This window comes from Sceloporus occidentalis, unplaced genomic scaffold (assembly GCF_023333645.1).
Source record: "Sceloporus occidentalis isolate IW3139 unplaced genomic scaffold, rSceOcc1.0.p SCAF_1, whole genome shotgun sequence".
Taxonomy (NCBI): domain Eukaryota; kingdom Metazoa; phylum Chordata; class Lepidosauria; order Squamata; family Phrynosomatidae; genus Sceloporus; species Sceloporus occidentalis.
This window is the reverse complement of record NW_028316981.1, coordinates 23,217,445-23,241,527: the sequence shown is the minus strand read 5'-3', so window position 1 is coordinate 23,241,527 and position 24,083 is coordinate 23,217,445. Positions and strand designations below refer to the sequence as shown.

The window sequence follows — 24,083 nt, the reverse complement described above, 5'->3', positions numbered from 1 at the left end:
TGCAACTCCTACTTTTAGACAGAATAGCCAGTGGTGAGGGATTGTAGGACTTGCATCTTACTTATGCCTTGAAATGAAAACATGAAGAGTCACAAAACATCATGTGCTCCTGGCTAGCAAATGAATTCTGATATTTGAGAAGAGCACAACAAGAATAGTTGTTGTTCTATTCTGCTTTACTCTAGTGGTTCTCAGATTTTGGCACTCCAAAAGTTTGGGATGTTAAGTCTTAGCCATCCCAGCTCCCTATGCATAGCCAATGTTCAAGGATTTAAGGAGTTGGGGTCTCTTACAAAACATCTGAATGGGTTAAAAACCACTGCTTTACCCCACGTTTGTGACAATGATTATTAACCATGTGTTGAGCAATCAGCCTACATTGCCAGGGTCTCAGTGGTGTGTGTGACTGTAGTAGAGGGGTGGGGATGATCGCCATGCTATCATTGTCTTGCTGACAATCTCCTGTCACACGTCGTCTTTTGTTATTCTCTTACTGTTACAGTACATTGTTCTGTAGAACCTGGATGTTGAATAATCAACAAGTAAACTCAGAGAAACAGATATAAATATACTTTATTTGTACAATCTCTTGAAAAGGGAAAAATTAGACTTGGGTTTCTACAGTGTAGAATTTGAACTTACTACAGCTCCCTGACTCCCACCCCAACCATTTCAGGGGGAAAAAAAGATCAGGATCAGAGCTTGTTAAAATAAACAAGGTTAATTTGTGAAGTTGAAGGCTTTCATGGCCAGCATCCAGTTTTTTGTTGGTGTTTCAGGCTATGGCCACATAGCCCAGGAAAAAAAAAACACAGAAAAACCCTAAGTTTAATTTGTTTTGTTAATAATGAAGGTCAAAATTGTAATTTGTTACTGTTGATGTGAGCTAGAAAAATTAGTCTCTCACACTAATCATTGCATGAACTCTTATCGTTATTCATTTCTTTTTCAAGAAGCCAACTTGGAACTATCTGTGGTACATATATAACATTTAAGGCTGCAGCCTGATACCTGTAGGGAAAATGCAGAGTCGGAACAGACAGCCCTTTAAAGCTGCTGTCTGGGTGGCTTGGGAGCGCAGGATTTCTACACCACATGCTCCCACACTGCCCTGAAGCCGCCCAGATGTCGGACGGCCACCCAGATATGGGCAGCTTCAAGGTGCTCTGGCGGCATGGCATCTGTACAATGCATGACATCAGAGCGACTTGAAGCTGCCATGGGGCTGTGGCAGGTCAGAAAATGTCACCTTTGCCCTAGCCGAAAAAGGAGCGCATCTTTGCTGCTCCTTTTTCAGCCATCTTCAAGGTGTGCATTCACTGCAGTCCCAATCAGTCTTTGGAAGGGGGAGCTTCAAGCCACCCCTTCCGCCCATTTGTTTTGGCCCATAATGGTGTTTACTTCTGAGTAGACATGTATAGGATTGCATTGGCAAGTGGTAATCTTTTTCCTGGATTACATCATATAAATATTTTTCTGCACTTAAAAATATCCCTGCACACAAAAAACTAGCATGCCATGGACAAGAGTTCCAACTCGGTCCCTTTCATACTATACAACAATAGCACTTTGACACAACTTTAACTGCCATGGCAACATCGTATGGAATCCTAGGGTTTGCAGTTGTGTGAGGCCCTAGAGCTCGCTGGCTGAGAATTCTAAACAGCCCTCCCTAAACTATAAATCCCAGGATTTCATGGGATGCAGCCATGTCGGTTAAAGTAGAATCACAGTACTATAATTGTTTAATGGAAAGAGCTCCTAGACATCTTCTTGACAAGCTATATTCCAAGTGAAGGAAAATTACTCTTTGTTTTACTCCTATGGCAGGAATCCACTTTGCCACCCCATAGTGCCATTCTGCTGGCAACAGCAGAAAGAAACATCCAGGGCAAACCTTCTAATACTGCTGCCCTTTTAAAAAAAGTTCCACCTTCCCAAGTAAATACAACCCTCCCTTCACCACTAACCAATCTTAACTATGGATATCTGGCAGATGTTTTGCATTTATAAAGAAATTATTGGCCAATTATATGCACATTTTCCTGCCCCAAAACTAAAAACCACTTTGTGTTCACTGAAGCTGACTTCTAGTTAAGTGGACATAAGGTTAATTTTGAAAGGAAACCTGTATTCCCCCATGCCCCACTCCATAGTTTCTGAAGATGTGCAGAAGACCTCCCACCTCTAACATAAAGTTATTTTCTTTTTAATAAATCAGTGATGAGTACAATCCTATACCTGTCTATTCAAAAGTACCATCAAGTTCAATATGGTTTAATCTTGAGTAAATGAGCAGAATGTGGCTCACAGCATGAAAGACAAACGAACTTTGAAAAGATGTTCTCCATCTTCCAAAATGAAAGAAAAAAACCTGTTGCAGAGAAAAATGTACAGCTCCACGCGCGAGCTGTACATGACAACACATAGACACTGCAGATTTAAATCTCTCAAAGCCTATAAAAAGCAGCAGTAATTTTCTAAGCTAACAAATTAATGAATCAAAGCATGTTAGCGTTATACTGAAAACTTATCAGTTATATCCCTCTTTATGTTAAAATTTCAATGAGTAGTTGGTTATCTCCCATGAAAACCACCAAAAATTATCAGTTAATATGTTATTTCAGCTCATCTAACTGATCCCAAAACTAAATCATTCTACGTTCTACATAGTATACATTCCTTGCTACTTTATGTCCATTCCCAATTTTGACCATTCTCTAATACAAAATCTGGGGTAATGTACTAATGCTTCCACAATGCAATACCTTATTTAGTAACTTTTCTGATTACACAGAAGTTCATTAGGCTCCTCCTGCTTAAATGATGTCTCTCTTTCATGGATTTTCCGATGTTTTGTAAGATTTGAACTTACACTAAAACTCCTCCCACATTCAAGGCATTGATAAGGTTTCTCTCCTGAGTGTACTCTCTGGTGAGTGATCAGATGTGAATTGTTACGGAAGGTTTTCCCACACTTGAGACATGCATAAGGTTTTTCTCCTGTGTGAAGTCTCTGGTGGCCAACAAGTACTGAACTGTAAGAGAAACTTTTCCCACACTCAGGGCACTTGTATGGTTTCTCTCCTGTGTGAATTCTCTGATGTGTAACAAGGTGAGAATTTGTGTTGAATTTCTTGCCACAATCATTGCACTGATATGGCTTTTCTCCTGTGTGAATTCTCTGGTGGATAATGAGGTCTGCACTCCGACAAAAGTGTTTGCCACATTCCAAGCATAAATAGGGTTTTTCAGTCATGTGGATTCTCTGATGACTAAGAAGACCAGATTTAACACTAAATGTTTCTGGGCAGTCAGGGCATTTGTAAGGCTTCTCCCCAGTGTGAGTTCTCTGATGCATAACAAGGGTCGAGCGCCTTCCAAAACTTTTCCAGCAGTCCTGGCATTTATAGGGTTTCTCCCCTGTGTGAGTTCTCTGGTGTGTAACAAGAGTTGAACTCCTACTGAAGCTATTTCCACAGTCAAAACATCTATAAGGCCGTTCTCCTGTGTGCGTCCTTTGATGCATAATAAGGTTTGAACTGCGGCTGAAGGTCTTTCCACACTCAGAACATCTGAAAGGTGGTTCTTTAGAGTGAGTTCTCTGGTGTCTAGTGAAGTTTAAGATCTGGTTGAAACTCCTCCCACAGTGAGAACAGATGAAGGGTTTCTCTCTTGCATGGCTTTTCTGATGTGCAATGAGATGGGTACTCTGAACAAAGCCTTTTCCACACTTAATGCAGACATAGGGTTTGTCTCCTGTATGGAGTTTTTGGTGCCGAACAAGATCTGAACGGCGGCAAAAAATTTTCCCGCAATCGGGACATAAATGTTTCTTCAGTATATGTTCTCCTGGCATCATATTTTTATTTAGTTCCTCAATATCTTTCAAGTAAAGAGCTTGCATAGATATGCCCTCCTTTAAAAGCCTTTTCTTATTAAAGTCCTCTTTCTTTTCATCAACAGCTACAGTGAGAGAGAAGGAAGGAGGGAGGGAACATAAAGGAATGAATTAATGAATACATAAATCATTATTTTGTACTGGAAGCCACAATAATGTGATGTGTCTAACACTCAAAGTGGGCATGGCCTTCACATGCTCTTCTTCACATTTTCCAGTTATACAGGTTACTCTTAAGGGTGCTTTTTTATTTACTTACTCAGTTTTACATCTGCAACATATTATACTAAAAACTGACTTTAATGGCAGTGCTTAGGGATATGAAAAGACATCAGAGAAAATGCAGTGACAGCTGTGCTAAGCCAGGCTCCCATGCAGACTGGCTGGCACTACTCCATTAATGACATTGGCTCCAGCTTCACCCACTCTTTGCCTGTGCAGGAATGGGCTAGACGAGCTTGGAGAGCAAATTTTCTAAAGTAGTGTATTCTGTTACTCATTAACAGTGTTTAAAAAGGAATGTGCTGGTGTTACATATTACAATGAAAAGCAGTTAATTCCTTACATTACTTCTAGCACTGTTCTGGAGTGATAAGAGAGTGACATAAAGAAACATGAATATCAAAATGACTCTTAAAAGTAGCATTTGAAAATAGGTGGAAACTGCTATTTGCTACACCAATAAAGTAACACTGCTCTTATTTGTTGCACTGCATCAACTGTAACTTTCTTGTACCTTCATTTCCACCCTCCAAAGTAACTAGTTATGGGTGGTGACACTACTTGTGCCTACTTACTTCCAGGCCTTGTGCAGGGCTAGTATTCTTACTAGGGTGAGGCCAGCCAATGTGTAAGCATGGAGAACTGCTCAGTGTTGTAACTTGAAGCCTGCTCCTTTTTAAATAAAACAAATAATGAGATGAATGAATGAATGAATTGTAAGTAAGGGATAGGGATAGGCTCTCTAGATGTTGCTGGACTGCAGCTCCCCATAGCCTTAGCCGATATAGCCAATAGTGAGAAGCTATGGCCACTGAAATCTAGCAAAAGCTGTTGGACAAACATTCCCCATCCCTGAATTAAACACTTATTTCTCTGGATCTCTTCCCTAGCCAAATTAGAAATAACCTTTGAAATAAAAATAGTGGATCACAAGATCTCCCATATCATGTTAGATCTACTGTTGGGCCTTTAACACATCTGAATATACTGTAAAGCAGACCCAACTATTAACCACTGACAGATTTATTTTTCACAAACATGTCTAATGTTTTTTTTCAAAACTATGTAAATATGTGGCAATGAATTACAGAAATCCACAACAACTGGTGAGCTGCAAACTGAAAGAGTCAACCAGCCATGGATCCAGAGGTGGAGCAAGAAGGGGAATTAAAAGATAGGGTTGTGGAGGACACAGCTGTGGGACTGTGAAGTAACTAGGAAAGGATTAAAAAACGAAAGTGGGTGAACACAGACTCACCAAAACCAGTCTCTTCAAAGTGTGTGTGACTATATCACACACACGGCCAGTATGATCCAGAAGAGGAAGAGGTCCGGGGAATGCTATTCTAGAGAGCAGCACAACCAGTAGTGAAATGTATGACCCGTTGGCTCAAGGACAGAACAAAAAGCAGGGGTACCAGAGCCATCAACACTGCAACCTGTTCTGCAGTAGAAACAAGGTATATTTGAGAAATACAGTGGAAATGCATCTGCAGGAAAGGTGAAATGTGGAGCTCTGGAGCAGGTAGGAAAAGGTAGGGTGGCTTTAACCTGGCTCAGCTTCCTAAAATATCTAGAATTTGAATGTAATTCTGCTGGCTATATAAATTTGTGAGTTGATGAACCTGTTCCCTTTCTTGTCCTGGTTATTTCAGAAAACCAAAAAAGGATGGAGCCTTTTAGAGTAGAAATGCTGCTTGCAGATATAGGTGTTGAGCAGGAATGAACATATTACATTTTTGTTAATCAGAAGCAATTTTTACTGATATTTGTTGTTGCTGTGTGCCTTAAAGTAATTTCCAGCTTACGGCAACCCTATCACAGGGTTTTCTGGGGCTGAGAGAGTGTGGGTTTCCATGGGTGAGTGGGGATTCAAAATCTGGTCTCCAGAGTCCTAGTCCTATGCTCAAACAATTACACCACACTGGTTCCTTATTTACTGATATATACGAGATCATTTGTCATGGAACAGCAACTTCTACATAAAGAACATGAAGGCTGCAATAAAAAGACAATTGACATCATTTTTTTAAAACAACAACAATATCTGTTGTCTCACCTCCAAAGGATTTTGTAAAGGTTGTTTTCCCTTGATGTCCCTGGAAATGCAATCTCCCCAGTTCTTCTTGCTCCAGATGTGTTCTAGGCCAAGCCACTGGAAGCCCTATTCACAAAATGATGAGAGGAATCTGTTTAATATTTGTGGCCACTATATGATACAGGGGATACAGAAAATATTTTCTTCCTCCTGCCTCCTGTACAGTCCCATAGTCATTATTCTTATGCAGTGATGGTCCCAGGGCCATTACAAACCCATACTGAAGGACCGTATCTCCCTTTATGAGCCCACTAGAGTGTTGAGATTGTCCAGGTAAGTCCTTCTCTCTATTCCACCACCTTCTCAGCTTCATTTGGTGGGAACAAGAGAGAAAGCCTTCTTAATGGCTGCTCCCAGGCTCTGGAACTCTTTCCCTAGAGAAGCCAAGACAGTCCCATCTCTGCTCTCCTTTCTGTTGCAGGTAAAAACATTTTTGTGCCATCAGTCTTTTTAAACTGACAATGGCTGGGCTTATAAATGCTATGCAAGTCAGGCCAACAATTATACACAGTTGTTAATACATTTTAGTATTTTTAATGTGTAACAGGTTTAACTTTTTAAATTATTTGTTTTTTAATTTTTATATTTATACTTTGTAAGTGCTTTTGTATTACTTTAAAACTGTACTGTTTTAAATTTGTTGTTAGCCCCCTTGAGTCTCTATTTTGAGAGAAAAGCAAGATAATAATAATGCTGCTGAAACCATCTGGGAATCCCACTGAAACTTCCTGAAGTTCCATGATTACAGAAAAGCAGAACAGAAATGCAGTAACCAAATCATGCCATCTATCAAGGGTCTCCTGTTTTGGCTGGCAAAAAAGGGAGTATGCTTTGGTGGAAGCCACCTTATTTTTCCTGACTTGAAGAGAGTGGGATGCCACTGGAGCAGAAAAGGCCAGGTTCTAGCTTGGTTATGTATGGCCAACTGTATGAAAGGCACAGGTATATCTAGCTCAGTACTGTTTTACACTGGATACCTAACTCTCTACTGGATTCAGTGTTGAATTCAATATTATTGACTGTAATACTGAATTACATAGAAGTCAGTATTGTTTATCATTGAATACTGAATTCCTGGCCATAGTATTTCCCATAGTAATAATAGTATTAACATATTACTATTCCCATAGTAATAATAGTATTAACACATACAGATGTGAAAAAGGAAGAAAGCCGACAGACATAAAAATCAGCTAATTTGAAATGTGATGCTGGAAGAGAGTTCAATGGATAAAATGAAACAACAAAGACAAATAAATGGGTCTGAGGCAAATCAAGCCTGAAATCTCACTAGAAGTTGAATTGACTAAGCTCAGGTGAAATACTTCATGAGACAACATAACTGATTGGAAAAGATGACAATGCTCAGTAAAGTGGAATGCAATAAGAAAAGAGGAAGACCACATTGCAGATGGACTGATTTGATAAAGGAAGCCATTGCCCTGAGCTTGCCAGATCTGAGTAGGGCTGTGTCTTGGTGGTTCCTCATTCATGGAATCAATCAGCAATGTGGAAAAAATAGTTTTAAAACCCCCACAGCTTTTCGGGTTCAAACCAGTTTTTTGCATTAGAAAGCATGATCAACCATGTTTTAATGCTTTTTAATATTAGCAATCCAAAGTTATTAGGTTTTGACATAGAATTCAACGATGCATATGCATCTGAAGAAGTAGACTTAAGTCTGTGAAAGCTCATGCTGCCAACTTCTTTCATTTCAGTTAGTCTCAAAGCTGCAACAAGCTCCCTTTATGGGTTTTGCACCACTGAGCTACAGCCCTTCCTGTACAGCTGCCAAATAATTCCCCAGCTGTCCCTCCAAGTTCAGAGCTGAAGAAAAGGGATGGCCCATGAAAGTACTTTGACAATTATGTGAGAATACAGTTATTTAGGATTGGCTGTTGCTATTCTCACACAACCGGGAGGGAGAAAGCATTGCTAATCACCCACAAATCACTCACAGGTCTACTCATGGATTCCACTCTCCTTTCTACCCATCTCTACTAGGGCTGTATCCACACAGTAGAAATAAAGCAGTCTGATACCACTTTAACTGCCATGGCAGTTAAAGTGGTATCAAACTTGTGGAATCTTGTGGAATCCGGGGATTTGTAGTTTGGTGAAGTACTCTGCGTGGTTGGTCAGAGCACTCTGGTGTCTCACCAAACGACAAATCCCAGGATTTTGTAGGATAGAGCCATGGCAGTTAAAACGGTGTCAAACTGCTTGTGGGTGTAACCTATGTTTCTTTCTAGGTTTGAATTTAAGGAGTTTTTCTTCTTTTGAAGAGAGTTTTGTTGGGAAATGACATGTATGTGACCACAAGGAGGAGCTGTTATGCAAGTTATTTACAGCTCTAGTGGCAGTTATGTGTGTCAGCATTTAAAAATGCATCATTGGAATGTTGATGCAACTGTCAACTGTCATTCTCAAGTGTCACTGAGGGAGAGTGAGACAGTTGGTCCTTCTGAGAGAGAGTATCAGTTATGACAGATGGTGTTAGAATAACTGCCTCTCTGTGTTTTTAGAGTTATGGTTGTTTGGTTGGCAAAGTAACTTATTTATTAAAGTAATTTATTTATTAAAGCCCTCGTGTAGAGTGAAGGCTTAAAGTGCTCTTGTCATTATTTCTCAAGCCGGGAGCTTAAGGCCGTTTGCAGTGGTGAAGGATTATTTTCCTTCTTGGCCTGAATACCTTTGTAGACATCTCTTCAGATTCCTTCTCCCTGGCGACCTGTCAACATGGTTCAACTCTGTAGGTGGTCATGGTGGACACAGCGTGTCTTTCCACGCCCTAGCAAGTTTTCCTTCTTTTCTGTCACAAATCATCACCATTAGGATTCTTAGTTATATTTTGTCACAGGCATGATATGAAATTGCACAATGTTGATTGGCTCACACCCACCATTTCTTATTTCTCCTGAGCCTTAGGGCAGCAAACATATGTGGCAAAAATAATGTAAACCTCTTGTTGTTTTCAAACATTCAGAGTAAAAAAGAGTCCTGTTTCTTTTGAGTCAAAACTTGGTCTCACACCTGATTTAAAAAAGAGGAGATGAGGATCATGTGGTCTTCAGATGTTGCTTTGGTCTGCATCTCCCAACAGCCCCATCAACTCTTGGAATATTTACCAAGCATGTGATGATGAGTTTCCATACTCTCCATGGACTGGCATAGCAAGAATAACCAGCAGTGAGGGATACTGTGAGTTGCAGTCCAACAACACCTAGAGGGGTGCATGATTACCTTCCTTGTTTTTAAAGTAGTCCGAGTACCTCTAGGGAGCCCAAACTTTGAACCCCATAGGAAACAGCCCCAAGGAGAATGCTTACCCAGTGAGATCACGTGCTGGTAGTTCTCCTGCATGACATCCCAGTAGAGAGCTCTTTCGTTCACATCCAGCAAGGACCACTCCTGCTCAGTGAAATACACGACCACCTCCTCAAAAGCCACCTGCATCTTAGAGAGGCAACATCTTTTAATTCTTAAAACAGGCCCAAATCACAATCCACCATTGCCATAATGATAACCATGATCTTGTTATGACATTCCCTGAAGAGCAGGGAAACTCATCACCACATGCTTGTTAATGTTCCAGGAGCTGAGCAGAACCAAGGATGGAAAATTAGGAAGGGGCTTAAATCAAAGAGATTTCTATTTGCTACTATATCTAGCACTGACAGGATGAGATGCCACTCTTTTTTCCCAAGGGTGTTGCTACCATTTTACCATCACATGGTTTCACCACTACACCCCTAGTTTGCTTTCTGATCTTCTGCCATACAACCCCTGTCAGTTTAAACGTTTCTTGAGAAATAAACTACAGACTTCACTTAATGCCCTGGCATCTTATTATGCAGGCAATGCAGTGAAAAATGCACAATAAATGAAAATGCTATTAATGGCAGTCAATTAAGTATCTGGCAGCACCCAACATTTCTGCCTTTTCCTTGAGGGCTTTAATTATTTTATTGTTCAATTTATTTTAAAAAAATGTCTGACTATGTTAAACTACTGTGGCATAGTGGTTTGAGTGTTGGACTATGACTATGCAGAGCAGAGTTCAAATCCCCGCTGAACCAGGACCCAGAACAATGGATGCAAACTGCAGGAAAAGAGATTCCACCTCAACATTAGGAGGAACATCCTGACAGTAAGGGTTGTTTGACAGTGGAACACACTCCTTCCTCAGAGTGTAGTGGAGTCTCCTTCCTTAGAGGTCTTTAAGCAGAGGCTGGATGGCCATCTGTCAGGGATGCTTTGATTTAGATTTCCTGCACGGCAGAATGGGGTTGGACTAGATGGCCCTTGTGGTCTCTTCCAACTCTATGATTCTATGAACCATGAAATTCACTGGGTGTCCTTGGGCAAATCTCAGCCTCAAAAGATGGCAATGGTAAACCCTCTCTGAAGAAACTTGCCAAGAAAACCCTGTAATAGGTTCATCTTAGGGCCACATTAAGTCAGAAATGACTTGGAGGCACACAACAACAACACTTTTTAATTGGCTGTTATAATGGTTTGATTGTTTATAGCTTCGAAGGACCATAATAATTTCGCTCTATTTTACATTGCATTGTATATGCACTTTAATGTGTTCTCTTTTGAAGATTTTACTATATCAAGCATAGTATATAAAGACTGCAAGTAATAAAAAAAGGCTTGGTAGCAGAGAATCACATTGAACCAACGCCGTACCACATCCCTTCAGAACTGAAGAATTCCACTGCTTCCTTTGTTGTTACTGTTGTTCTGTGTCTTCAAATTATTTCCAACTTATGGTAACCCTATCATGCGGTTTTCTTGGCAAGTTTCTTCAGAGGGGGTTTGCTATTGCCATCCTCCCTTTACAGCACATGTAATAACCTGCTTAAGCAGACAGAAAACTGGTCTGAAGTTGCAGTACAGATATACTGTATGTATGGACCAGGTCCTCCAGATCTCGTTAGACTGCTATTCTAGCAGCTCTGCCCAGAAGGCCCAATACTTAAGGATGCGGTCCAAAAAGACCTGAATGATGCATGATTTCCATCCCTGCTATAGACTCTGGACTGGCTTAACTACCAAGACCCAGTTTTCATCTACCCTCAATATAAACCCTGGTATTTATCATCCTGTGAATGTTTTAAGGCAACAGAATTGATAGTGCCTGTTCATCAGTTATAAATCCTATAATTGCTTGCAATGGCATGAACAGCTAGGACACTACAAACCTAGGGCACTGTACATGAAAAACCTAAACCAGCTAAACTGCCAAAATCAAGGGGTTTTCTTGGCCAGGTTTGTTCAGAGGGATTTTTGCCACTGCCTTCCTCTGAGGCTGAGACAGTGTGATTTGCTTAAGGCCACCCAGTTGGTTTTCATGGCTGAGCTAGTCCTAGTCTGACACTCAAACCACCACACCAAGCTAGCTAGTACACTGTTTACTGTTTAAAAGTAGTGTGCACTGTATTTTTCCTTGTATCTTTTCAATTATATTTGAAATGCATTTAAAAACTATTTAACCATGTGCCTTTTAGAAAAATATAGTTATTTTTTTCCTCTTTTGTAAAGTATGTTTTTAGCTAAACTTCTATCTTACAAAATTTTGTAAGCTGTCTTGGGTCCCATGGTGGGTATGATTAAATAAAAAAATAAAATAAACTTAGTGAAAGAAAATTGTATTTCATCAACAGTGTAAAACATTCCTCAGCATCCAGAACTAAAAGACATCAACCCTTTATAGAAGCCCATCTAAAAGTTTGTTTTAGCAAGTATGTAACTGGATTAATGTGCAGTGTACACAAATCTATAGACTAACAATTTATATTTATTTAACTAAAAAGGTTTCTGGCTTCCCTTTCAATTTCAAACCTGGGATTTTTTATTATTATCATTATTATTAATTTTGGGGAGTATTTATGATCTTTTAAAATATTAAAACCAGCATGGTGTACTGGTTTGAGCATTAGATGATGAATCTGAAGATCAGGGTCTGATTCCCCACTCAGCCATGGAAACCCGTGATCTTGAGTCACAGACTCTCAGCCCCAGGAAACCCTGTGATAGATTCACCTTAGAGACACTGTAAGTCAGAAATGCCTTGAAGACAAACAACAACAACAACAACAAAAGTATTAAGGCAAATACAACTTACAGTTCTGGATATTAACTACAAATTCTTGGATTCCTTCAAAAAGCCATGACAGTTCAAATAATAAATTTAGGATAAAGCAAGCTGCAAAATTAATCCATTCAAGATTTACCTTCCAATAGGTAGAGGATATAATAAAAACTCCCCCCTCCCCATTACCTCTTGCTTCTTACCTTCTCAAAGAACTCTCCCCTATAGAAGGCTGCCTACCTGAAGAAGCTCTGTAGTGCTCAAAGAACTGGATGGAACCACAGGAAGCCAGGATGAAATTTTGCTGTCTCCTCATGGGTAAAAGAACACCTGGAAATTATGTAAGAGGCATGAGTCCAGTCTTGTGATTTTACACTCCATAATTTTATATTAAGATTCTGCTTCTAAAGGTCTGGCCCAGATTGTTTTAAAACCCCAAAGGATACTAATAGACCCACTGAAAGTAGGTTAGAAGTGCTATAAATAGGAGTCAAAGAAAAGCAATTTTCTAGGACTCTGTCAAGTCGAAGGCTTTCATGGCCGGCATACTTAGTTTTCTGTGGGTTTTTTGAGCTATGTTGCCATGTTCTAGAAGAGTTTATTTCTGACATTTTGCCAGCATTTGTGGCTGGCATCTTCAGAGGATGTTGGCATAGAAGAGAGCTGGATACACACACGCACACACACACACACACACACCCTGTGTGACCCTGGTCTGGAGGAATTCCTCACAGATTAACATGGAATTCCTGCAGACCCAGGGTCACACAGTATGTGTGTGTGTGTGTGTGTGTGTGTGTGTATCCAGTTCTCTTCTATGCCAACATTCTCTGACAATGCCAGTCACAGATGCCATGTAAAGGCTGCTCCAGCAACACAAACCTGGAAGGAGCTCCACTTCAGAGCTCCTTCTGGCGCCGCGGAAAGGGTGCTGCAGGTGCCCTCGTGCAGTGCCAGGACGTCACTTCCGCGCCGCTCTGTTTGGCGGTGGCGCAGTTGTGATGTCCCAATGGCGGCGCCCATGTAGAATGGGTACCGCCATTTTGTACGTACTATGTATGTACTAGGGTTAGGGCGTCCGGAAAGGATGCTGTTTCCTAACCCTAGTATGTACCTAGTATGTACTTTTTGCCCATCTGTAACACGCCTTGGTTTAGAGACCCTCTGTGTGTAAGGGTATACTGCGCTACATTTTCCTTTTGGGTGTTACACTATACCACATACTTTGCATGCCTATAGTAAGAGATGATGAGAAAATGTGAGTAACTTGTCTAGGTTCTCTTTAAATCCAGAAGTGAGTCTGGCTGTGATAGGCATTGCAATATTAATGTAAAAAAGGGAAATATCAATGTAAGATCTCAATATCCTAAAGGCACCAGATCCCATCTGATCTTGGAATCTAGGCAGGGTCAGCTCTGGTTAATACTTGGATGGAAGATCGCCAACAGATACCAGATGCAGAGGAAGGAACTAGCAAACTATTTCTGAGTGTTCCTTGCCTAGGAACACACTATGAAAAATGTATGGAGTCAACATACCAGTAAGTTGACAGGTGACTTGGAGCCAGATACACAATATCAGTGTGGGTTACTTTGAGCTTCATGAAGAAAGGGGGGGGGCAACTAAAGCAGATTATCTTAACTGCAAGCTCCCCACATTTCCACACTATCTTCTTTCCATCTCTTTGTCTCTCATGCACAGCCCTCTTGTTAGTGAACCCACCTCTTTGCTGTTTCTGAACTACAAAGTGTGAAACTACATGGGGGTAAAAATGTCTGAATGCCCACTTTCTCCCTAGGCACTTCCCCAGAATTTAAAATTTCCAACCAAGGCTCTGTTATACAATGTCTCACTATCCAGAGAGGCTAAGCTGAGGAGTACAAGACTCTGTGTGTGTGTGTGTGTGGGAAGCAAGGGGAAGCAAGGCTGACTCCATGCTTCTTGAGCTTCTGGCAAACAGAGAAAGTTAGATGATCACATACATGCTGAGCCTCCTTTATTCTCTAATGTCTCCCTATGGGCAAGTATTCCCAATGCAGACCTATGGGCAAGTGCTTGAGTCACACTCTCTCAGCCCCAGAAATGAGAGGGAGGGGGATCCAAGTCAGAAACGACCTGTCAAGGCACACAACAACAACGTCTCCAACCCCTTGGCTACACATCCCTCTGCTTCCCCATTGCTGCTGCTTCCCTCCAGAAGGAGCTGATAATAATGGCGGCCATAACAGGGCAGTCCTCACCTCGGTCGGTCTCAGCAGGCGACCCAAAATGGCAGCAGCAGCAGCAGCAGCAGCAGCATCGTCCTCCTCTCAGAGGCCCAGAAGGACTTGGAGGCCCTCGGAGGCCCCTTCTGGCCGCAGGACGTGGCGGGGAAGGAGGCCGTCCCTCTTAGCCTGCGCGGCTGTAGGGGCAGCAGCTCTAGGGAGCCGAGCCGCCAGGCCTCCTTCTCCTCTTTGCGGCACTGCGGCACACGGCGGAGGAGGAGGAGGAGGAGGGGGATGGAAATGGCGGCGCCCTCGCCCCCAGAGAGAGAGAGGAAGGCCCCAGACTTGGCCACGCAGCAGCAGCAGCAGCAGCCCTCGCGCGCCTAAGATGGCGGCGGCACTCACACAAACAGCAGCAGCAGCAGGGCCCTGGATTCATAGAATCATAGAGTTGGAAGGGACCCCAGGGGCCCTGATCCAGTCCAGCCCCCTTCTGCCATGCAGGAACTCTCACTCAAAGCATCCCCATTGACTGATGGCCATCCAGCCTCTGCTTAAAGACCTCCAAGGAAGGAGACTCCACCACTCTCCCAGGAAAGAGTGTGTTCCACTGTCCGGAAGTTCCTCCTAATGTTGAGGTGGAATCTCTTTTCCTGGAGCTTGCATCCATTGTTCCGGGTCCTGTTCTCTGGAGCAGCAGAAAACAAGCTCGCTCCCTCCTCAATATGACATCCCTGTTTCCTCAGGCTCCCAATAAAAACACTGCAGAAACAATAATAATTGCCAATATATTATGATGATTATTATGTTTTATATTGTGGGCTGCAGTTGTGTGGTTGTGAAAGACTTATGGCAAACAATTTTCATATATTATAATTGTGGTTTGTTGTGTTCTATTTTTATTGTTCTTATGTTTGTTGTTACCCGCCTCAATCCAATACAGGGAGAAACAGGATACAAATTATTATTATTATTATTATTATTATTATTATTATATGTGTGTGTGTATTATAATTATATATTATATTGCATATATTACATATAATAATCATTATAATATATAATATATTATTATATAATATACATATATATTATAATTATTTATTATAGTATCTAATATATAATTCTAATATATATTTATACATTAAAATATATAAATAAAATAATGACAGGCTAAGATGTTGTAACATTTTTAAAATGATATAATATATAAAATATATATATACTGTAAGTATATCAAATGTTTAATTTTTAAAAATTTAATATTAATATAAAACAGATCATTTGTTTGAAAATAGAATGCAATTTTAAAAGTTATTTATTTACTAATTTATTTATGGTATTTATTTTTATTTATATATATTTATTTATGGTATTTTTTAAAAAAACTTTAAAACAGTTGTCTTTTTCTTTTTTAATCATTGCATAACCTTGCTTGCAATGGGAAAGAAATTAGTGCTATGGTCCTCTAATAAGTTGCCCCAAGTAAGTATGTGCCTCTAAGCCAGTGGTCCCAAACTGTGCCCGTTTAAGAGATTTTGGACTTCAGTTCCCAGAGTCCCAGACTATTGGCTGACATGGCTGAGGCTTCTGGGAGTTGAAGTCCAAAATCATTTAAAAGGGCACAGTTTGTGGGGACCACTGTTCTAGGCCTTGAAGGCGTCAGTTTTACACATGGCCGATAGGTGGCGCTGCGGGGCCACTTGGACCCCAAGGCTCAGAAAGCAAGGATCGTGTGGAGAGAGCTAAATCTACTTCCGGAAACGAGGGCTGAGGGTGACGTACTTCCGCTCTGCCCTGCACTGTATGGGCGGGGCTTCTCTGTGAACCTGGCTAAAGGGAATAAGGCATGTAGGAGTGTGGAAGGTGTCCCAGGAGCTGTGGCGAGCCGAAGAGCCTGGTGGGTCAGTTGAATCATAGAAGCATAGAGTGGGAAGGGACTGCAAGGGCAATGCAGGACAACCCCCTTCTGCCATGCAGGAAATCTCAATCAAAGCATCCCTGAGAGATGGCTATCCAGCCTCTGTTTAAAGACCTCCAGGGAAGGAGACTCCACTACACTCCCAGGAAGTTTATTCCACTGTCGAACAGGCCTTACTGTCAGGAGGTTCCTCCTAATGTTGAGGTGGAATCTCTTTTCCTGGAGCTTGCATCCATTGTTCCGGGTCCTAGTCTCTGGAGCAGCAGAAAACAAGCTTGCTCCCTCCCCAATATGACATCCCTTCAAATATTTAAACAGGGCTATCATATCACCCCTTAACCTTTTCTCCAGGCTAAGCATCCCCAGCTCCCTAAGTCTTTCCTCATCCATCCCTGACTTCTTCCTGTTAGTCTGTTTCTGTGAACTATAAATCCTGGGGTGCCTCAAAAGACTTAACTATCTTAATTCTGTCTTAATGTGCCACTTTTCTATGTTTTTAATTGTATTGTTCTTTTAATATTGTGAGCTGCTCTGGGAGCCCTGGTGGCGCAGTGGTTAAATGCCTGTACTGCAGCCACTCACTCACAGACCATGAGGTTGCGAGTTCAGTACCAGCAAAAGGGCTCAAGCTCCACTCAGGCTTGCATCCTTCTGAGGTCGCTAAAATGAGTACTCAGATTTTGGGGGCAATTAGCTTACACTTTGTAAACCGCTTAGGGAGTGCTTACATGCACTGATAAGCGGCATAGAAATGCGCTTGCTATTGCTATGATGGTGCTGCTTGTTGTTGTTGTGTGCCTACAAATAATTTATGACTTATGGAGACCCTGTCACGGGGTTTCCTTGCCATGATTTGTCCATTGCTTGCCCCTGAGGCTGAGAGTGTGTGACCCACCCAAGGTCACCCAGTAGGGTTTCACAGCCAAGCAGCGGTGTTACATGTGCAGTGCAGATGCAGCCAAAGATGCAAAGGTGAACCTATCATGGGGTTTTCTTGGCAAGGTTTGTTTAGAGGGGGTTTTGCCATTGCCATCCCCTGAGGCTGAGAGAGTGTGACTAGCCCAGGGGGTTTCATGGCTGAGCCGCCAGTCAAACCCTGGACTCCAGAGATATAGTCCAACACTCAAACCACTACTACACTATGCCTGCCTGACTCCCTGCATCCCCCTGAGCTGCTCTAAATTCAATATTTATGTTCAATTTGTTTCCAACTTCTGTTGTTGTTGTTGTTAGCTACTCTTGAGTGTACTCCAACTCATAGTGACCCTGTGGATGAGACATTTCAAAAACGCTTCTCTTCCACTTCTCTGCTTAGATCTTGCAGATTCAGGCCCATGGCTTCCCTGACTGAGTCTAGGCGTGTGTTCTTCCTCTGGAGACCCTGTCACAGGGTTTTTCTGGTATGGTTTGTTCAGAAGAGGTTTGTTTTTGCCTTCCTCTGAGACTGAGGGAATATGACTTGCCCAAGGTCACCAGTGGGTTTCCATAACTGAGTGAGTATTCGAACCCTGATCCTCAGAGACGTGGTCCAGTACGCAAACCACTACACCATGCTGGCTCTCACACCATGGTGATCATAGTGTCAGCTTTTGTGGGCTATAGTTCACTTCATCAGATGTTTTTATCTATCTCCAACTAACATAATATGGTGTTGTAGCTTTTGGAAGCCATATAACAGAGGGTTGGGTGCTAGTGGTGGGCCACCCTATCTCTCCTGTGCCACCACTACTTCTAAGAAGTAAGTCCCATGGAACTCAGTGAGACCTAATTCTGAGAAGACACGAATACAATTGCAGTGCACTTTGCAGCAATTATGAGTACAAAGAGAGTGTACTAAAACAACCATTCCTAATCTTGTGCTCTTCAGATTGTGGAGGCTACACTTCCCATCAGATGAAGCCATAGCGACTAATGGTGAAGGATATTGGAAATTATAATTCAGACCATCTAAAGAGCACCAGGTTGGGGAATATCAACTGCAAGTGGCTTTTTCTCCATCTCATAGACTTTCTGACTCTTTGCAGAGAATGACATGTGTCTGAACCCTGTTTCTTTGTTCTCTGCAGGAGAATGGAGAGGAAAACATGGTGGGCCTTTTATCTGTCTTTACTACTGGCACTTAATTTTGAGAGAAGGAGAAAAATCAGATTTAATGACCTAGAATACAAATCATGAGACTTAATAGAATGGAAGCAAAGAAAAATGCAAATTAGGGCATGTCAGTAACCAGAAGAACACAGTCTAATTTCTTATCACACAACCAAGCCGTTTTCTAAAACTGAGTGAATATTAACTAGTTTTAGCTGCTTGGAACAAGTTGGTGATTTGAGAAGAAGCTCAAAAGAGAAATCACATGGGAGAAAAATTATTTAAGTGCCCCAATCCTGGGGAAAGTTTTCTCGAAAGCTCAGATGCCTTTCAGCACCAGCAAAGCCATACAACAGACGGGCTGTATAAATGCCTGGAGTGTGGGAAATGTTTCACTCATAGCAAGAACTTCAGCACTCACCAGAGAATCCACACTGGAGAAAAACCTTACAAGTGCCCTGACTGTGGGAAAAGGTATGGTGCCAGTTCTACCCTTAGTAGGCATCGAAAAATCCACATGGAAGAGAAACCCTATAAATGCCCAGAATGTGAGAAGAGTTTCAGTTATAAAGCAGACCTCATTAAACACCATCGAGTTCACACTGGAGAGAAACCTTATGTATGCCATGAATGTGGAAAGAGCTTTAGCCAAAGCTCAAATTTTGTTACGCACCAGAGAAGCCACACCGGAGAGAGACCTTACGAATGCCCTGACTGTGGGAAAAGTTTTACTGTGAGTTCAAGCCTTATTGAACATCAGCGAGTCCACACCGCTGAGAAGCCCTTCCTGTGTACAAAATGTGGGAAAAGTTTCAATCGGAGCTCACACCTTAATGTGCATCAGAGAATCCACACTGGAGAGAGGCCTTTTCAGTGTTCTGATTGTGGGAAAGGCTTTACTATACTCTCCACCCTTAGTAAACACCAAAGAATCCACACTGGAGAAAAACCTTATAAATGCCCCAAGTGTGAGCGAAGCTTTAGGGTGAGTTCAATTCTTACCCAGCATATCAGAACCCACACGGGCGAGAAGCCTTACATTTGTCTTGACTGTGGGAGAAGCTTCAGTCAAAAGTCACCTCTCATTGCTCACCAGAGGCTTCATACTCGTCAAAAAACTAAATGACTGGTCTGAAAGAAAGTGGATTGATTTGGAAATGGATGAGTAAAAATTGATTATTGTTTGGGATATGAGGATAAGAAAATGGCCTGGGATACAAAATGAATGGAATACTATGCTTATTTCCTTCCTTCACAGAATTATTTGTCTGTTGTTGTTTTTAGAAATGATATACTTCCCTCTTTACTTATTTCCTTAAAATTGATTTCCTTTGAGATCATTTAAGAAAGGACATTTAAAATGCAGCTGATATTGTTTTTGCAGAGCCTTTCAAATAGGGAGGGCATACATCCAAATTCATGTATGCCATAAATGATGGCATGGGAGTGTCATAAGGATAAATGGTACTAGGTGTTTTTACATCCTTTTTATATCGAGAAGTGCTATTGTTGTGAGCGTTCAAGTCATTTCTGACTTATAGCGACCCTGAGGTGACCCTGTCACAGGGTTTTCATGGCAGGTTTCTTCAGAGGATTTTTTTTGTAATTGCCATCCTCTGAGACTTGAGACAGTGTGACTTGCCAAAGGTCATCCAGTGGGTTTACATGACTGACCAGGATTTGGACTCTGGTCTCCTGTCATACATACTCCACCACTCATACCACTATACCATACTGGCTCAAAAGAGCTGTGGAACCAATAAAATGATTTAAAATGACTGTCTTCATCTGATAAGCAGTGAGTTATTGCTTAAGGATGTTGCTAGACCAAGTTTTCTTTAGTCCTTATTTCTCAATCCCCCTATTTTTATTATCTTCTTATTGGCCAACAAGACAGGGCACATCAGAGTCATACAAGCTGAATCTCCCTTATCTGGAATTCAGAAATTTTCTGAAAACCAAAACTTTTTTTAATGAGTGGCTGAGATAGTGACATCTTTGCTGATGGTTCATTAGCCACAAACTTCTTTCCATGCTCAAAGATATTAAAACATTATGAATAAATTACTTTCAGGCTATATGTATCAGATTTATATGAAACATAAATGAATGTTGTGTTTAAGCTTGGGTCCCATCTCCAAGATATTTCATTATGTACATATATGCAAATACAGGCATTCTGAAATCCAAACTACTACTAGTCCTAAGCATTTCCGATAAGAGAAGCTCAGCCTGTACCTACATTTACAGTCTCAATGTGGAGCATGGGTACAGTTGGCAGGGATGAGAAATGGCATCTCCCCATTTGCATTTCCTACTCATGTCTTAAAGAAGCATTGCTTTGGTGACAGCCTCATCCCCATCTAAACAGAATGTTGACTTCCAAAAGACCCTTTGTAGAAAGGAGAGAGCAAAATGAAACATTTTCATTGAGAGGAATTGTATACTTCCATTCATTCTTTAAAAATCTCAACAAAATTCAATAAACTAACTCAAATCACAACAATAAAACAAATATTTCATTCAAATTGTCAAGACTGGGTGATTGGTAAGCATATTGCTTTTTCTTTCAAGATGAAAAATGAACTATGGCGCGTTACATACGTGCACAAATACACGCCCCGCACGTACTAGGGTTAGGAAGGGGCATGCTAGGGTTAGGAAGGGTTGTCCCTTCCTAATGGCCCCCAACCCTAGTACGCGCAGAGCTCGTATGAAATGGTGGCGCCTGTCCACACGGGGGCCGCCATTTTGACGTCACAGATGCGTAGCGTCCGGACATCGCATGGCGGAAGTGATGCCACGAGTGCGCAATTAGCGCCTCGCAGCACCACTTCCGGGGCGCAGAAAGAAGCGGCATTTTGGCACTTCTTTTCCGCTGCGTCCGGGAACCGCACGGTTTGGCCGCTGCGGTTCCTGGATGCAGCAACAGGCGCCGCCGGCAGACCGCTGCTTTTAGGTGGTCTGTAACGCACCAATGCTAAAATATCATTAATTTTTTTTGTAACTGCAAACCAAAGTCTGGCAAAAGCTTGGAAATGGTTACTATTCCAGAAGGCTAGTTATGTTAGTCATAGCAACAAAGCAGAACATTCTTGAAATTGTTGAGGGCTCTACTGTAGCAGATACGCAATCTTTTTCTGCATGAAAGTACTCACCCCACAGGATGACAAGACTTCTCTTGCCTAGGTTGCTGTGTTGCACACTGCAAGCAGAAATATATGAAGTATCTGCTGACCTAATAGTCAGAGAACTCTGGATCTGGTAGGTCAGGTTGTAGTTAGGCAAGATGGCAATGGAGTTGATCCTTGAACTGGGCAAGGCCTTCTCATCCTACAGCCAAGAGATGTTGATCAGGTGTGGATAGAAACCAAGGACTTGGCAAACCAGAAGGAGGGAGCTGGTGGCTGCAGGGGACTCCTGGGCAAAGACCAGAGCAAGAGGTTCCTCTGGAAAACAGAACAGTTCAGAGAGTCTACCGTGGATACTGTTATGTATACTTTGGAATTATCATATATACTCATCTATAAGTCTAAAAGTATATGCCCAAAAATTGACCCCAAAATCCCAGTTCGATTTACAGTAGAGTCTCGATTATCCAACTTTCGATAATCTGACATTCCAGATTATCCGACGTCGCGGCTCAGTTATTTCTTTACATTTTCAGAGGACTGAACTGTTTACACTGTACAGTACGTACTGTACATCACAATGTTGCTCAGTGATTTCATTACATTTTCAGAGGACATTACAATGTTACTGTAACGTTACTGCAACGTTACTTTTACTGTTACTGCAGTAAAACTTCAATACGTTTGCAATTCATAGTGATTTTAAGGCTTTTCTTGGACCCTCCGGATTATCCAACATTTTTGGCTATCCGACTATTAGCCCACCCTTTTATGTTGGATAATCGAGACTCTACTGTATTTACGGGTCAGTATGATAAAGGGATAGCAGCTCTTTCATATTTTCCCATGTGGTGGGAAGATAGTTTCTTTTTCTCTTGAGCCAAGCAGAAAGAGTCCTGAGTGATTAATTGCTGTTAAACAGAGTCCCTCTCCTGCTGTCTGACACTTTGTGGGTGAAGGCTGAAACCAAAGTTGAAACAAATGCTGAAGCAAAAGGCCTCAAATAGAGTCTCTCTTGCTGTACACACATATACACACACTGAAGGAGCCTCTAAGTTTTACCCTCGACATCCATGGGTCATGGCCAAAACCTAATTTTGGCCCCAAACCCTGCCCTCGACTTATGCATGAGATCAACTTACAGTCAAGTATATATGGTATAGCACACTAAATTCTGTGTCTATCCTTCTGGAAGGAGTTCACACAACACAAAGATTCTCACAACCACTGGGGTCATCGTTTGAAAGTGTTGTGTGCACCAAGATTTTGCCAGTCCTAGCAAGTCACAAGCAGTTTCTGCCATGTGTAGGCACAATTTCAAAACAATTCCATTGAGGAGAAATATTGGGAGCTGTTTCAATAAACCAGGATGGATGAGTAAAGAACTGAGCTAAGTTTTAAATGGGATATGTATAAGAAACGGTAAAAGGGGGAAATCAAAAGAGGAATTCAAACAAGTAATTAGCACATATATGGATAAAGACAGAGAGGTTAATAACAATAAAAGGGATTTTGGGGGTATGTCTGTAGCAAAAAAGGGATAAGAAAGAAATGGTAGGGCCACTGCTTGGAGAAGATGGCAAAATGCTAACAGGACAGAGAAAAAACAACTACTCAACACCTTCTTTACCTCAGTGTTCTCACAAAAAGAAAAGGGTACTCAACCTGAGGATAATGGAACAGAGGACAGAACGGGGAATGCAGCACAAAATAAGTAAAGAGGAAGTACAGGAATACCTGGTTAATCTAAATGAATTTAAGTCTCCAGGATCAGATGAGCTACATCCAAGGGTATTAAAAGAACTGGCAAATGTAATATCGGAGCCATTGGCAATAATCTTTGAAAACTCCTGGAGAACAGGAGAAGTCCCAGCAGACTGGAGGAGGAGGGCAAACCTTGTCCCCATCTTCAAAAAGGGGAAAAAAGAGGATCCCAACAATTATCGTCCAGTTAGTCTGACATCAATACCAGGAAAGATTCTGGAGCAGATCATTAAACAGAGTCTGTGAATATCTAGATGGCAATTCCATAATCACAAAAAGGCAACATGGGTTTCTGAGAAACAAGTCATGCCAAACTAATCTGATGTCTTTTTCTTTTATTTATTTATTTATTTATTATTTTTGATAAAATTACCAGCTTGGTAGATGAAGGGAATGTTGTGGATATTGCATACCTTGATTTCAGTAAGGCATGATATTTTTGCAAAGAAGCTGGTAAAATGTGTACCAGACAATGCAACTGTTAGGTGGATTTGTAATTGGCTGACTGGCCAAATACAAAAGATGCTCAGCAGTGGCTCCTCTTCATCCTGGAGAGAAGTGACCAGTGGGGTCCCACAGGATTCTATCCTGGGCCCAGTGCTATTCAACATCTTTATCAATGACTTGGACAAAGGAACAGAGGACATGCTCATC

General features: G+C 41.5%; 2 protein-coding genes across 7 annotated transcripts; one reads left to right on the top strand and one right to left on the bottom strand.

Annotated features, from left to right (window-relative positions):
- Positions 1 to 555: 555 nt before the first annotated feature.
- Positions 556 to 14,804, bottom strand: LOC149321187 (uncharacterized). 4 transcript variants are annotated; one of them, XM_089516970.1, is made up of 4 exons: positions 14,562 to 14,804; positions 12,562 to 12,651; positions 6,183 to 6,287; positions 556 to 3,966 (listed from the first exon to the last, which is right to left on the bottom strand). In XM_089516970.1, exons 2-4 carry the CDS (start codon positions 12,635 to 12,637, stop codon positions 2,774 to 2,776), a joined length of 1,374 nt encoding a protein of 457 aa, XP_089373096.1. In that variant the 5' UTR covers positions 12,638 to 12,651; positions 14,562 to 14,804; the 3' UTR covers positions 556 to 2,773. The 4 variants fall into 4 exon arrangements, with proteins under 4 accessions (XP_089373096.1, XP_089373080.1, XP_089373106.1 ...); XM_089516954.1 differs by lacking the exon at positions 14,562 to 14,804 and adding an exon at positions 9,551 to 9,677 and having other exon boundaries at positions 12,562 to 12,646; XM_089516980.1 differs by lacking the exon at positions 14,562 to 14,804 and adding an exon at positions 9,551 to 9,671 and having other exon boundaries at positions 12,562 to 12,646.
- A 1,310-nt stretch (positions 14,805 to 16,114) lies between these two features.
- On the top strand, positions 16,115 to 21,030 carry LOC149321186 (uncharacterized). 3 transcript variants are annotated; one of them, XM_089517215.1, is made up of 3 exons: positions 16,115 to 16,425; positions 18,314 to 18,407; positions 18,513 to 21,030. In XM_089517215.1, exon 3 carries the CDS (start codon positions 18,800 to 18,802, stop codon positions 19,658 to 19,660), a length of 861 nt encoding a protein of 286 aa, XP_089373341.1. In that variant the 5' UTR covers positions 16,115 to 16,425; positions 18,314 to 18,407; positions 18,513 to 18,799; the 3' UTR covers positions 19,661 to 21,030. The 3 variants fall into 3 exon arrangements, with proteins under 3 accessions (XP_089373341.1, XP_089373349.1, XP_089373331.1); XM_089517223.1 differs by lacking the exon at positions 18,314 to 18,407; XM_089517205.1 differs by lacking the exon at positions 18,314 to 18,407 and having other exon boundaries at positions 16,115 to 16,429.
- The last annotated feature ends 3,053 nt before the right edge of the window (positions 21,031 to 24,083 follow it).

Coding starts and splice junctions, on each gene's coding strand:
- LOC149321187 (XM_089516954.1), bottom strand. CDS start 9,677: ATGCAGGTGGCTTTTGAGGAGGTGGTCGTGTATTTCACTGAGCAGGAG. Junction 6,288..9,550: donor CCAGCACGTGATCTCACTGG/GTAAGCATTCTC, acceptor TTTTGTGAATAG/GGCTTCCAGTGGCTTGGCCT. Junction 3,967..6,182: donor CTTTACAAAATCCTTTGGAG/GTGAGACAACAG, acceptor CTCTCACTGTAG/CTGTTGATGAAAAGAAAGAG.
- LOC149321186 (XM_089517223.1), top strand. CDS start 18,800: ATGGGAGAAAAATTATTTAAGTGCCCCAATCCTGGGGAAAGTTTTCTC.